Raw genomic sequence first — 13,973 nt, forward strand, 5'->3', positions numbered from 1 at the left:
TACTCAAAAAATATTTTACTTGACTACATTAAGAGCTTAATGTCAGGGGGGCTGGGGTTGTAGCTCAGTAGTAGAGCACTTGCCTAACGTGTGAGGCATTGGGTTTGATCTTCAGCACCTCATAAAAACAAATAAATAAAATAAAGGTTAAATTCTACAAAAAAGAGTTTATTGTTTGCAAAATAAAAGTTTAGTAAAAAGGCAACAAAGGATTTTTGGAATGAGCATAAAACTTAAAATAAAAATGATATTAACATTTTGGAATACTTATAATGAACCAGACACAGTATTAATTCCTTCATACACTTATTTAACCTTCACTATGACTCAAAATGGAAAGTATCATTTTTATTATTATTGTACTAAGGAAACAGAATCAGAAAGTTTAAGTAACTTTCCCCCATCTTAAATGGCTAAGCAAGTAACATCTAAATCCATGTTTTTGGTTTGTTGGTTTCCTTTGGATTTTACAGTACTGGGAGTCAAGTCCAGTGCCTACCATATACTAGCAAAGTGTTCTACATCCCCAGTCCTTTTTAAAAAGTTTAATTTTGAGGGCTGGAGTTGTGGCTCAGTGGTAGAGCACTTGCCTAGCATGTGTGAGGCCCTGGGTTAGATTCTCAGCACCGCATATAAATAAATGAATAAAATAAAGGTCCGTCAACATCTAAAAAATATTTTAAAAATAAAAAAAAAGTTTAATTTTGGGCTGGGGATGTGGCTAAAGCGGTAACACACTCGCCTGGCATGCGTGGGGCGCTGGGTTCGATCCTCAGCACCACATAAAAATGAAATGGGGATGTTGTGTCCATGAAAACTAAAAACATAAAATAAATATTTTAATAAAAATTTAATTTTGAGATAGGGTCTTGATAAATTGCAGTCTGGCCTCAAAAAATTTTTTAATGTTTTATTAATTGTAGATGGACACAACAACTTTATTTTTACTTATTTGTTTTTATGTGGTGCTGAAGATTGAACCCAATGCCTTACATGTACGAGGCAAGCGCTCCACCACTGAGCCACAACTCCAGCCCATGGCCTCAAATTTTTGATCCTTCTGCTTCAGCCTCCTGAGTAGCTGGGATTATAGGCCAGCACCACTGTGTTCGGCTAAAGTACATTCTTTTCACATAAACATACAGGTATGTAACAAACATCGCTAAGGAACTAGGGAAAGTAAGATAAAGGCTTTATCATCAATTGTTATTTTTTGGTGGTGGGGAGGTACCAGGGTTTGAACTCAGGGACACTCGACCATTGAGCCACATCCCCAGCCCTATTTTGTATTTTATTTAGAGACAGGGTCTCACTGAGTTGATTAGCACCTCACAGTTGCTGAGGCTGGCTCTGAACTCTCAATCCTCCTGCCTCAGCCTCCTGAGCTGCTGTGATTACAGGCATGTGCCACAGCGCCTGGCTCTTGATCTTCAATTATGATAAAGTGTTTTAAATTACATAATGACTTTGGGAGGACATCAAAGAGCTAATTATATTTAATAGGGGACAGAAATCACTGTAATTATCCTACATAATAAGAATAAACTCTTGGGGCTGGGGTTGTGGCTCAGTGGTAGAGTGCTTGCCTACCATGTGTGAGGCACTGCGTTCAATCCTCAGAAGCACATAAATAAATAAATAAATGTTATTTTAAAAAGTTAAAAAAAAAAAGAATAAACTCTCCATTCCATCTCACACTTTCCTTTTACTTTATGCCTTTTATTATAATCACTTCATTAAACTTTTTGTCCAAAGTTTGTTTTCCTGATTAGATTTATAAAGTCTGTCAAGGCAAGTCTTGCCCCCTCTGTATTCCTAATGCTCAAAACATATTAGATACTCATAATTTTTTTTTTTTTTTAATGAGCTGGGCATGGTGGCACATGGCTGTAATTCCAGCAGCTTGGGAGGCTGAAGCAGGAGGATTGCGAATTCAAAGCCAGCCTCAGCAACTTAGCAAGATCCTGTCTCCACAAATAAAAATGGCTGGGAATGTAGCATGGTGGTAAAGCATCCCTGGGTTCAATCCCTTGGTACCAAAAAAAAAAAAAAAAAATTTAATGAAAGAATGGACAAATAGGGGCTGGGGTTGTGGCTCAGTGATAGAGCACTTGCCTAGCATGCGTGAGGCACTGGGTTTGATTTTCAGCACCACATACAAATAAATAAAATAAAGGTCCATCAAAAACTAAAAAATGTTTTTTTTTATAAATGGCCAAATAGATTAAGGTGAAAGGAAGGATATGGCTCAATGAATGCAAACTGAAAATTTTCCAAAAGTATAAAAAATGAAATCCAGCAAGTCGGGGGAGTCGGTGGTAGGGGCTACAGAGAAAACTGAGGTTAGACTACTGGAATGAATGGGAATTCATTGCAAATTTGGATAAGATCTGATCATGGGTTTCGATGTAAGAGGACTGAATGACTACTATTAGATGGATAATACCAAGAGTTGCTTGAGAGTAAGAAAAGAATGCCCTTCAACTTAACAGAACTTTATAGTTTACTAAGGACTTTCATGTTTGCTAAAATTTATCTCATTCAACCTTTACATGAACTATAAAGTGCTATGTTCTCCACTTTACAAATAAAGAAAAAGAGATACTCACAGGCTTATTTGTATTTTGTAAGCACCTAACCTGCACAACTATAAAGCTCTGTTAAGGCAGAGACTTTGTCTCATTTACTGTCATATTCCAGCGCCTAACTCAAAAATGGATTCAATAGATATTTGTTAAAAGAATGAATGAATGATTGACTAATGTTAAATGAAATGTCTAGTATCACTCAGTTAATTAGTGCCATAGTTAGATCTCAAACCCAAGTCAGTAGACTCCAAGTGAAGTGCATAAAAATCTAAGATGAGAAATACACATTAAGACACCTTAGGGCTGGGATTGTGGCTCAGCAGTAGAGCATTTGCCTAGCATGGGTGGGACCCGGGTTCGATCCTCAGCACCACATAAAAATAAAGGCACTGTGTTGTGTCCATCTACACCTAAAAAATAAATATTAAAAAAAAGACACCTTAGAATTGTGAATGGTTAGTAAAGAAAGAGAGATCAAAGGAGAGATAAATTGAATAATAGATTTGCTGTCCCCACATGCCAAAATAAGAAATGGTATTACAATGAAAATAAAAGAACATTATTGTAAGAACTAATTGTGTCAAAGACTACAAATTTCCCTGTCTCAATACATTTTAATTTCATCCTTACTAAGAGAAACTTGATTTTGTTTTGGGTGGCAACTATGCCCTGCTGAAAACTGCAGATAGATATGAAATGTTAAATGAGTATGACCCTCAGCATACAGGCAGTAGTTGTTAGGAAGGACTACCAGAAAAATTTTAAAAAACATAGATTCATATGGCAGACCCTTTTGTCTTTCTCCCTTCCTCCCTCCTGGCTGGAGGTTAGTGAGTAAGAGAGTGGAAGCTATAACCTATAGATAATGGAGCAAAATATTAGAATATTTGGACACTAGGGGCTGGGGTTGTAGCTCAGTGGTAAAGTGCTTGCCTAGCAAGTGTGAAACACTGGGTTCAATCCTCAGTACCACATAAAAATAAATAAATGAAATAAAGGTACGGTGTCCATCTACAACTAAAAAAATTTTTTTTAAAAAATATTTGGACACTAATAATATTATAAAGCCACCACATCAGGCTTGGAATGCCTACTATGTATTTATTTTTGTGGAAAAATAAACTCCTATATTAGCAAGCTATGTTATGTCTATTTCCAGCAGCTAAATGCTGTTGGAAATAACTGGTAACTGATTTTACCTCAAATGTCAATCCTCCACAATATTATTTTACCCCAATGTGCTCGATAGCTTTTAGTTCTTGGCGGACCACCTTTAACTTCTTTGATGGAAGTGCTCATCACCAGCAATATGGTGATGAAGCCATGAATGAACATTTTTTCCACTAAATATCTTGTTGCTACAGTCAGACAACAGAAGCAGAATAGACAACTTCTGATATTTCTTCTGTTTTTATATTGTTCAATACTAATTCTATGGATTAATTTGGGCTGATTCATTTTTTTTTCCAAATAAATGAAGCAGGAAGAATTTAGGAAGGAGTTTAATTAGCCTATACAAGTCATTTGGAGTAATGAGTTCAAGAATCCCTCAATGTAAGAACTGCACTGTTTTTAGCAAATAAAAGACAATTAATTATAGTCCCCAAATTAAGATTATCATTGTTTTTCTAAAATTTTCCAAAAAAGGAATATGAAACAATACAGAGAAAAGAAATCACTTTTTGTCACTTTGTATATTTAAATGCCATGCATGAAAAAAACAATACTTTGTTTATCTTGTACAAAGTAGTCTCTTGAACAGCACAGTAAGCAGCATTGGTGGCACATGCCTGTAATCACAGTGACTTGGAGGCTGAATCAGGAGGATTGCAAATTTGAGTCCAGCCTCAACAACTTGGAAAGGCCTTAAGCAACTTAGCAAGAAGACCCTGTCTTAAAATTAAAAAAAACTAAAAGGTGCTGGGGGTGTAGCTCAGTGGTTAAGCACCCTGGGTTCAATCAAAAATGAAAAAAAAAGGAGAAGAGCATAGTATATTGTCAAAACTAACCCAAATAAACGGGTTTTGTTTTCAAACTTTTTTTTTCTGATTTTAAGAGTAATATATATTCACTGTGGAAAAAACTTTTAAACAGAAAAGCATAAAAATAAAAGGAAAATCACACATTCTCCATCACAGACACACTGTATTAACACTTCAGTGTATTTCTTTCAACTCTTGTATCTATGCATATGAATGTTGCATATCATTTAAGACTATATTTAGTTCTTTTTTTTTTAATATTTATGTTTTAGTTGTAGGTGGTGGACACAATATCTTTATTTCATTTTTATGTGGTGCTGAGGATCGAACCCAGTGCCTCACAAGTGCTAGGCGAGCACTCTATCACTGAGCCACAAGTCCAGCCCCTATATTTAGTTCTTATATGCATTTTTTAATGTCATAGAAATGCTTCAAAATGTTTTAAAAATAAGTTTTAACTAAAATAATGCATGCTGATTATAAACAGTTTGAGGGGGGAAGGGTAAAATAAGAATATTTGTATATTCAACCACCTGTTGATAAACACTATCAACATTCTAATCTCTTTCTCATGCACACAACTTTTTTTTTTGCAAAATTTAGGTTGAATTTATATTCTCATTTTTTTCATTTAGTATATTATAAACTTTCTCCCATGAAACCATATTTTTGTAGATTTTCATCAGGTTCTAAGAAATAGTCCATTACACACACACACACACACACACACACGATTTATTTAATTGCACAACCCACTGAGAGACAATTACATTGCATCCAATTATATATTATTATAAATAATGTCACAATAAAATTGTGGTTCACACACACACAAAAATGTGGTTCACAAATATTTGCCTGCATCATTAGTTAATTCCTTAGGATTCCTAGAAAAGGAGTATTGGGTCAAAATATGAGAACTTTTGCTGGACATGGTGTGTAACTATGGTCCTCAATACTCCAGAAGATAAGGCAGAAGGACCACTTGAGCCTGAGAATTCAAGGCTAGCCTGGATAACAAAGTGAGATCTCACCTAAAAAAAAAAAAAACTTTTTGAAGTTTACTAAGTTACCTTCCATATAAGTTAGATAGACTTCTGTTCCTATCACAGAGTATGAGTGATTGTATCATTCTTCACTCAAAGCAACAGGCTCATGTAACATACCTGTGTAAATGAAATCCAGAAGTAACTGAAAGATTCCAGCTTCAATTCCTAGAATCTGCACAACATCTTTTGAGGACTCTCTCATTCCTCCAGTGAACAAAGCTGCAAAGTATGGACTACTAGCAGCCAAAACTAGTCGATGAACATTAAAAGTTTCCTTCCCAACTTGCAACTGCACATCACAAAAATGCTGTCCATTTCTCATTTTATTGATCTGGGCCAAGATGAGTTGAGCATGTTTGTCTGATGAAAATGGATTATCACCAGCCTTGGAATGGCCTTCATTCGCCATAATGATCGCAGATTAATTAAAAGGACTATTGCCCATAGTCTGCTCTTACCCTGAAAAACAAAATACAAAGAGATCAAAAAACATGTTTTTGTATTTAAAATTCCTTAAGCTTATAATTTACTTAGGGATATCAAATACACATGAAACAAACAGGACTAAATCTTGTGGTACTACTTCTAATACAGTTTCAGAGAAGAGAATAAATAATGGGTGCTAAAACATTTGGAGCTATCTCACAGAAGAAATGGGACCTGAATTGGATACTAAAAGATAAACAGCATTAAAGTATGAGGAGAGTTCATATGCTCCTCTGGGTAAAGAAAATAAGGCACAATCGCAAAGTTTTTGCACACTGCAGTAAGGAAGCACACATCACAGCCAGAATGAACTTTCAAAAATAAATTATGATCATGGCTGGGGTTGTGGCTCAGTGGTAGAGCATTCGCCTAGCACATGTGAGGCACTGGGTTTGAACCTCAGCATCACATAAAAATAAATTAATAAGGGCTGGGTTTGTGGCTCAGTGGTAGAGCACTTGCCTAGCATGTGTGAGGCCCTGGGTTCAACCTTCAGTACCACATATAAATAAATAAAGGTACTGGGTCATTCTACAACTTAAAAAAAAAAATAATAATAATAAAAAATGAGGGGCTGGGGTTGTAGCTCAGTAGCTGAGTACTTGCCTCGCATGTGTGAGGAACTGGGTTCGATTCTCAGCACCACATAAAATAAATAAATAAATAAATAAATAAAATAAAGGTATTGCATCCATCTACAACCAAGACAGAGAGAAAGAAAGAGCTTTAAAAAAATAAAATAAAACATTGTGATCAGTCCAAATGTCAACTTAAAATTCTTCAATTTGTTTGCTTCCCTTAACACACAAAAGTCTTTCTGGATCTTTGTGGTAATCTAGCCTATGTTCAAATATAACTTTCTACAGGAAGCATTCCCTGTCCCTCACCCCTCTGGGTTTGGTGATCACCTTAAGCTTACACCTATTTTATAGCCCTTGTCTCACCCTATCTTGTCAGATACCCTAACATTCTAATCCCAACACACACACACACACACACAGTTTTTTGAAAGAGGGTCCCTTAAGGGTAGGGAAGGACTACCTTTCATAGCTCTAGTACCTATCTCAACATATATTAGCTTTTCAAATGTTTGTTAAACAATTGAGAAATACAATGAGAAATAATAACTTAGGTTGGTTTTTGTTTACTTTAGCTTCTTTACATACTAATTGTAATTCTCACAATAATTAAGAAGTGGGGGGAAAAAAGACAATCTTATCTAAGATGAGAGAGAAGGAAATTTCATTAAGCTCAAAGTTTCCCCAAAGATACAGTTTTAGTATAATGACAGTTTCATCTGAATCCAGGTGGTCTGACTCTAAGTCCATGGCTTTTTCCACCATATCACATTACAAAGAATTTATTAGCCTACGTTATAGAGAAAGGGCCTTGAAACCCAAGCACAGAAATTTGGACCTGAATTTTCATAGGTTTAACAAAAATAAACATGAACAACAGCCATATTTCAGAACTCTATGGTTTTTCAGAGGCAGGATCTAAGAGATAACAAACTTCTATTAAACAGTGTTAGAGGGGCTGGGGCTCAATGGTAGAACACTTGCCTAGCAAGTGTGAGGCACTGAGTTTGATCCTCAGCATCACATAAAAATAAATAAAATAAAGATATTGTATCCATCTACAATTAAAAAATATTTTTAAAAAAACGGTGTCAGGAATGAGAATCTAAGGGATAAATCCAAATTACTTTTTAGAATAAAGAAATCATAATATCCTCTAATATAAGAGATATGGAAAGAAAGCAGAAAGGAAACCTAAAATGACTAAGGTTTTATAATTTAGGTAGCAAGGAGAATTCAAAGTAAGATTGAAAGAAATGATTGGGCTGACATTAGGTAAAATAGTTCCATTTATAGTATCCAGTCAAGCTTATCAAAGTTAAAATAACTAAGCCAATTATTATGACTATCTAGGAATTAACTTATTGAAAAATTTGGATGGTTCTAAGGTAGCTGCTAAAACTTCACATCAGCATGTACATTTTCTTTAATTGTAGATGGATACAATACTTTTTATTTATTAATTTTTATTTGATGATGAGGATTGAACCCAGTGACTCACCCTTGCTAGGCAAGCACTCCACTACTGAGCCACAACCCCAGCCCCAGCATGTACATTTAATTTAACAACTAGCAGATGTTGTTAAACATGACAACGTTTTCAATCTTTTCTCTGGTTTCAGATTTCTCCCTGTCAGCAGATTTTGAACCCCAGTGGTTCAGCTACAGGGTAACCCCTTCATCCCCTACTTAAAGCATCAAGCACAGCCACTCAATTAAAATGTTGCCTCCTGCTACCAGAAAGAGTGCTGAATAACCCACTCTGGTGGCATACAGCAGAAATCCTACTACTTTCTTAGTATCTGCTGACACTATCCCGCTGCCAGTGGAGTCCCTCATTCCAAAAGGTGGCAGGCGGGGTGATCCTTTTTCCAAAGGAAAAGAGCAGGATCCTGGGACATTGCAGAGGGATGTAAGACCATGCCTCAAGCGACCCAAACTTGAAAGACAGATTATTGAGAAGTAAAGACCTGTGTTTACTGGCCTTGGATGCACGCAGAGAGTATCTGGAAGCTGCTTCAGCAAACGGTGTCAGAAAGAATTCTGGACTGTCGGAGAAGAGGGTAGATGGTGGGAGAGAAAAGGAAGGAGGGAGAGAAAGAAAAACCAGAAAAACAAAACTGAGGTTCTAAGTGCTTGGCTTAGGGGGCCGGACCTATAGAACTACCCATAACCTCCTGCAACACTAAAGGTGGACACTCAATCCGCAGCTTCCGAAAGGGCAGGCAAGGGATCTCAAACGACTGAGGGGGTAGCAGGGCAGCCAGGGACATGGCCCCTTTTTCTCCAGTGCAGCGGGGAGAGCAGAGGCCTCAGCTTTCCAAATAAGAGGACGCTCCAGTGAGGGAGAAAACACTGCCAGAGGTACGCCTGAGGCGACAGGACAGGAGAAAAGAAACCAGTTCCAGAGCTCCTCTCCGTCCAGTCCTCCCGGGTCCTCAGAGCCGGACACAGCCGGACACAGCAGAAGAGGAAGTTCCCAGACCCATCACAGTCGCACCGCGGGCGCAGGCCCTTCTTACCCGCCGCTTCCCCTTCCCGCCGGCGCCGGCTCAGGCCCTGCGCGCGCAGTCGTGACCCGCACAGGCGCGGAGACGGCGGGGGAAAACCCGGCGGGGTGACGGGGTGGTGCGGTCCCCAGAGGGCTGGAAGCCAGGCCCGCCGCCTGGCTTTTCTCTGCGCATGCGCCGGGTTCTTCCGCTCGCGCTGTACGCCCCGCTGTGGCCCTGGGACTGGGCTCGCCTCCCCGGGGGCGCCCGGCCGGGTGGCAAGCCGGTGCTCCTGCTGGCTGGGGTTGGCCCGCTAGCCCTTTCCATTCCGACCACGCTCTGTATTCCTGTGGCGTCCCAGTCAGAACGCGGACCTCAGTGTTGCCAGATAGAAATTGTGCCTCTCGACCCGTCTCAGATTATTTTCTGAGCTCTGCTTGTCTGAGTGCAGCACTGAAGGAATTACTTGAGGAAATGGAGAACTCCGAACGCCTAGTTTTTTTTCACTGTTGAACCTCATAATCTGTCATATTAGTGACTTTTAAACTTTTTTTTAAATCCCAGTCCATGGTGCACAAAACCGATTTCTATCAAATCCAATATAAACAAAACTTTCACAAACTATATATTTACTACCCATTATGCACTAAATTTCTTTTATTTCACTACCAAAACTGCAGGAAATGTTGAAGACCTGGAAAAGAGTAAAAGAGATTACCGAGTGCCCATTCAGTGTAAGACTGGGCATTGTCTAGCAGAGACTGGAAAGATTTGAATCCCTAAGTACCTCTGATTTTCTAGTGACTAAACTGATATATAGGAAGACTGATAGTATTTAAATTAACTCTTGTCAGCTTGGTATAAAATATATTCCAAAACATTACATTTTTTTGATGTGTGTGTGTGTGTGTGTTTATTTGTTTGTTTTGGGGATACCGGGGATTGAAATCAGGGGCACCCAACCACTGAGCTACATCCCCAGCCCTTTTATTTAGAGACAGGGTCTCACTGAGTTTCTTAATGCCTTGCTTTTGCTGAGGCTGGCTTTGAACTCGGGATCCTCCTGCCTCAGCATCCCAAGCCACTGGGATTACAGGCGTGCGCCAGCGTGCCCAGCCTTCATATTTTTTGATATGAGCATGTCAGGAGTTTTAGAAAACACTTAATACAGAGCAAATCAGTTCATCAACAGACCTTCCTCAGTGGTGTGGAAGGTCTTACAAAATAGTTATTTCAGGACCCTTGTCTGATCTTGGCCCTATAAACTATTCCTCTTACAACAGGAGGAACATAGATAAATTAAGGGAAGGCAGAGATATGTTTGCTCAAATGGCTTAATTACTAAGACATCTTAAGCAAGACCCTACACAAACAACAGACCAGAAATTTCCAGACTAGGAAAGCAAGATGATTAAGACTGGACCCCACCAACCATAAATTCTGTAAAACCAGTTTCAGTTAGGACTGGTCAGCCAGGCCAATGACCAAGGCATGCCCTTAAGTTGTTAGCTAATGTACTCTGTCAATCCAGAGACAAGAGATGATACTTGGATGGGACCTTTTAACAGTCTCCTTCCTACCCAATAAAAGCTGGGACACAAAGAAGTGAATTATTGCTCTTCTCTCTGAGAGGACCTACTCTCCTTTGATAGTGTCTCCACCATCCCCTTCTTATTTCTCTTCTAATAAACTTCGCTATACCTTCACTAAGTCCTGTGTCTTGCTTGAAATCCTCTCATTCAAAGACACAAGAATTCGGGGCTGGGATTTGGCTCAGTGGCAGGATGCTTGCCTCCCTTGTGTGAGGCACTGGGTTCAATCCTCAGCACCAAATAAAAATAAATAAAGTTAAAAAAAAAAAAAAAAAAAGACACAAGAACTAAGAACACGACTCCATCTCCAATAAGATCTTATCTCAGGTATGATCTTATCTCCATTATCAATATTAAGCTGCTTTTGCTCTTCTTTGAAGATTCATTTCAACATTTCTGATTTTTAGTAAATTCGTATGAAATTCCTATAACATGCTGCTGGCTCTCTCATTAGGAGATAAAAGATTTGCTATTTCATTTTACATTTGAGAGTCATGATCTTACTTTTCGAAAAATTAAGCCTCAGCACCACTAAAATTAATTTCACTATTACTATTTTACTTTTAATTACTATTGGCTTCGACTCACCAATTTGAAAAGCTCTGCTTTAGGGTGTATGCCTGCCGCAGTCTGGCTGGGCACAAAATAACCGAGCCGCCAGGAGGCACTTCTAGGTTCAAATCCTGTGAACGCCACCCACGCCGCCCTTCCAGCAACCACCAACCGGAAAATCCCACCTCCGGAACTTCCCCAACCAATGCGAACTCTCCAGGAATCAACCGAGAGAACTCCAAAGTAGCGGGTGCCCAAGGCAGACAGCAGGGGTCTAATATACAATTGAATACACAGCTTAACATAACCATCTCAATGGCTCGCTGGCATCACCTCTCAACCACTCCCTTCTGGCACAAATGCCATGCGTCATTCCCACTCGGCTGTGGCTCTCAGCATATGCCCAGAAGAAAAATTGCTGCAACAGGATCTGTGTGCATCTTTGATCTCCCTAGAAAATATTTCTTTTCCAAATTGTTTGTTCCAATCTATATCCCCATCAGCAGTGAATAGCATTCTTTTGCTTTGCATCCTTGACAGCATTTAATATTGTTAGAAGTTTCAATATTGTATTATCTGGTAGGTGTAAAGTGGTATTTCATGTTTATTTTCATTTTTATTCCCTGATTATTAGTGATATTAGGTAGTAAAAAGATGTTTATAGAGTGTTACAGACTGAATTGTTCCTGATTCACATGTTGAAGCCCTAGCCCCAATGTGATAGTATTCGGAGATGGGGCCTTTCAGAGGCAAACAAGTTTAAATAAGGCAAACAGGATTGCAACTTTGAGGCCAGCCTCTGGAGGTTAATAAGGCTCTAAGCAATTTAGTGAGAACTTATCTCAAAATAAAAAATAAAAAGGACTGGGGAGGTGGCTCAGAAGTAAAATGTCCTTGTGTTTAATCCCTAGCACTAAAAAGGAAAAGAAAAAAGAAAAGAAAAGGAAAAAAAAAAGAAAGAAAGAAATCTACTTCCCAGCCCCCCAGAGCTGTGAGAAATAAATTTCTGCTGTTTAAATCATGCAGTCTATGGTATTTTGTATTTTGCACAAATGTAGACCAATTGAGTATCTTTTTCTATAAAAGACTACTCATGAGTTTTACCCATTTTTTAAATGATTTCTTTTTTTTTTTTTTTTTTTTTTTGGTACTAGGGATTGAATTCAGGGGACTCGACCACTGAGCCACATCTTTAGCCCTATTTTGTATTTTATTTAGAGAAAGGATCTCACTGAGTTGCTTAGCGCCTCGCTTTTGCTGAGGCTGGCTTAGAACTCTCAATCCTCCTGCCTCAGCTTTCTGAGCCACTGGGATTGCAGGAGCACACCACCGTACCCTGATAACTGTTTTTTTATTTGTTTTATTCAAATTTGTTATGTATGACATTATATATATGCATTACTACAATTCATATTACACATATAAATCACAATTTTTCATATCTCTGGTTGTATACTAAGAGGTTTTTTGGCTTTTTTTATGTATGTGTGGGGGGGGTTCTGGGGTTGGAACCCAGGGCCTTGTACATGCAAGGGAAGTACTTTACCAACTGAGCTATATCCCTAGCCTTAACTGATTTTTAAAATTGATTCATATGAGGATTTTTTTTGGGGGGGGAGTCGGGTACTAGTGATTGAACTGAGGGACACTTTACTACCAAGCCACATCCCTTGTCCTTTTTATTTTTTATTTTGTGACAGGGTCTCCACAAAATATTGCTGAGAGTTTTGCTAATTGCTGAGGCTGTCCTCAAACTTGCCATCTTCCTGCCTTAACCTCCCAGATCACTGGGATTACAGATGAGTACTGTAATGCACCACAAGGATTTTTTTTTTATCATACATATTGTCAATATTTTCTTCCCCATGTGGTTTGTCTACACCTTTTATTTATTGCCTCTTTTGATGAACAAGAGTTCACAGTTTTACAATTTATTAAACCATTTATTCATGTTTCTCCTATTCATTTATTTTTGCAGTGCTGGGGATTGAGCCCTGGACATCCACATGCTAGGCAAGTGCTCTACCACTGAGCTGCTTCACCACAGCCCTATTTTGCACTATTGATGTGTGTTTAAGAAACTCTCAGCAACTTAGCAAGTCCCTAAGCAACTTAGTGAGACCCTGTCTTAAAGTAAAAAATAAAATGGTCTGAGAATGTGGCTCAATGGTAAAGCACCTCTGGGTTCAATCCCCAGTACAAAAAAAAAAAAAAGGAAGGAAGGAAAAGAAACTCTTTCTTCACCATATCTTGTATTTTCTCTTAAAAGTGTTAAAATATCTCTATCCATATTTAATTCTTTTTTTATTTTTATGTTTTAGTTGTAGGTGGACACAATATCTTTATATCATTTATTATGTGCTGCTGAGGTTTGAACCCAGTGTACTAGGTGAGCACTCTACTACTGAGCCGCAACTAGCCCCACACATTTAATTCTTTAAGTCGCTAAGAAGCAGTTTTGTGTTCTGATTGGGATAGAGATCCCATATCTGCCCACCACCACCATATATGTAAACAATTGTCATATATTGAATAGTTCTTATTTCTCCACTGATCTGCAATGCCAGCTCCCTCCTATATTGTATTTCCCTTTGGGCTGTGATTCATTCTCATTCAATTTCATTGGTCTATTCATTTCTGCCTTACTGTTTTAATTA

General features: G+C 38.4%; 1 protein-coding gene across 6 annotated transcripts in view; it reads right to left on the reverse strand.

Moving 5' to 3' along the window:
- Positions 1 to 9,297, reverse strand: part of Ipp (intracisternal A particle-promoted polypeptide) — a 37,878-nt gene extending 28,581 nt beyond the window's left edge. For 3 of the 6 annotated variants that reach the window (XM_071617795.1, XM_027937661.2, XM_071617796.1), the window contains exons 1-2: positions 9,206 to 9,291; positions 5,737 to 6,078 (exon numbers count right to left, since the gene is read on the reverse strand). In XM_071617795.1, the coding sequence (XP_071473896.1) occupies positions 5,737 to 6,028 (292 nt within the window). In that variant the 5' untranslated portion in view covers positions 6,029 to 6,078; positions 9,206 to 9,291. Of the gene's footprint in view, positions 1 to 5,736; positions 6,079 to 6,711; positions 6,801 to 8,653; positions 8,738 to 9,205 lie in introns of those variants that run through there. The other 3 variants (XM_071617793.1, XM_071617794.1, XM_027937662.2) reach the window with 3 other exon arrangements.
- Between the last annotated feature and the right edge of the window lie 4,676 nt (positions 9,298 to 13,973).

Source organism: Marmota flaviventris, chromosome 10 (genome assembly GCF_047511675.1).
Source record: "Marmota flaviventris isolate mMarFla1 chromosome 10, mMarFla1.hap1, whole genome shotgun sequence".
Classification (NCBI taxonomy): domain Eukaryota; kingdom Metazoa; phylum Chordata; class Mammalia; order Rodentia; family Sciuridae; genus Marmota; species Marmota flaviventris.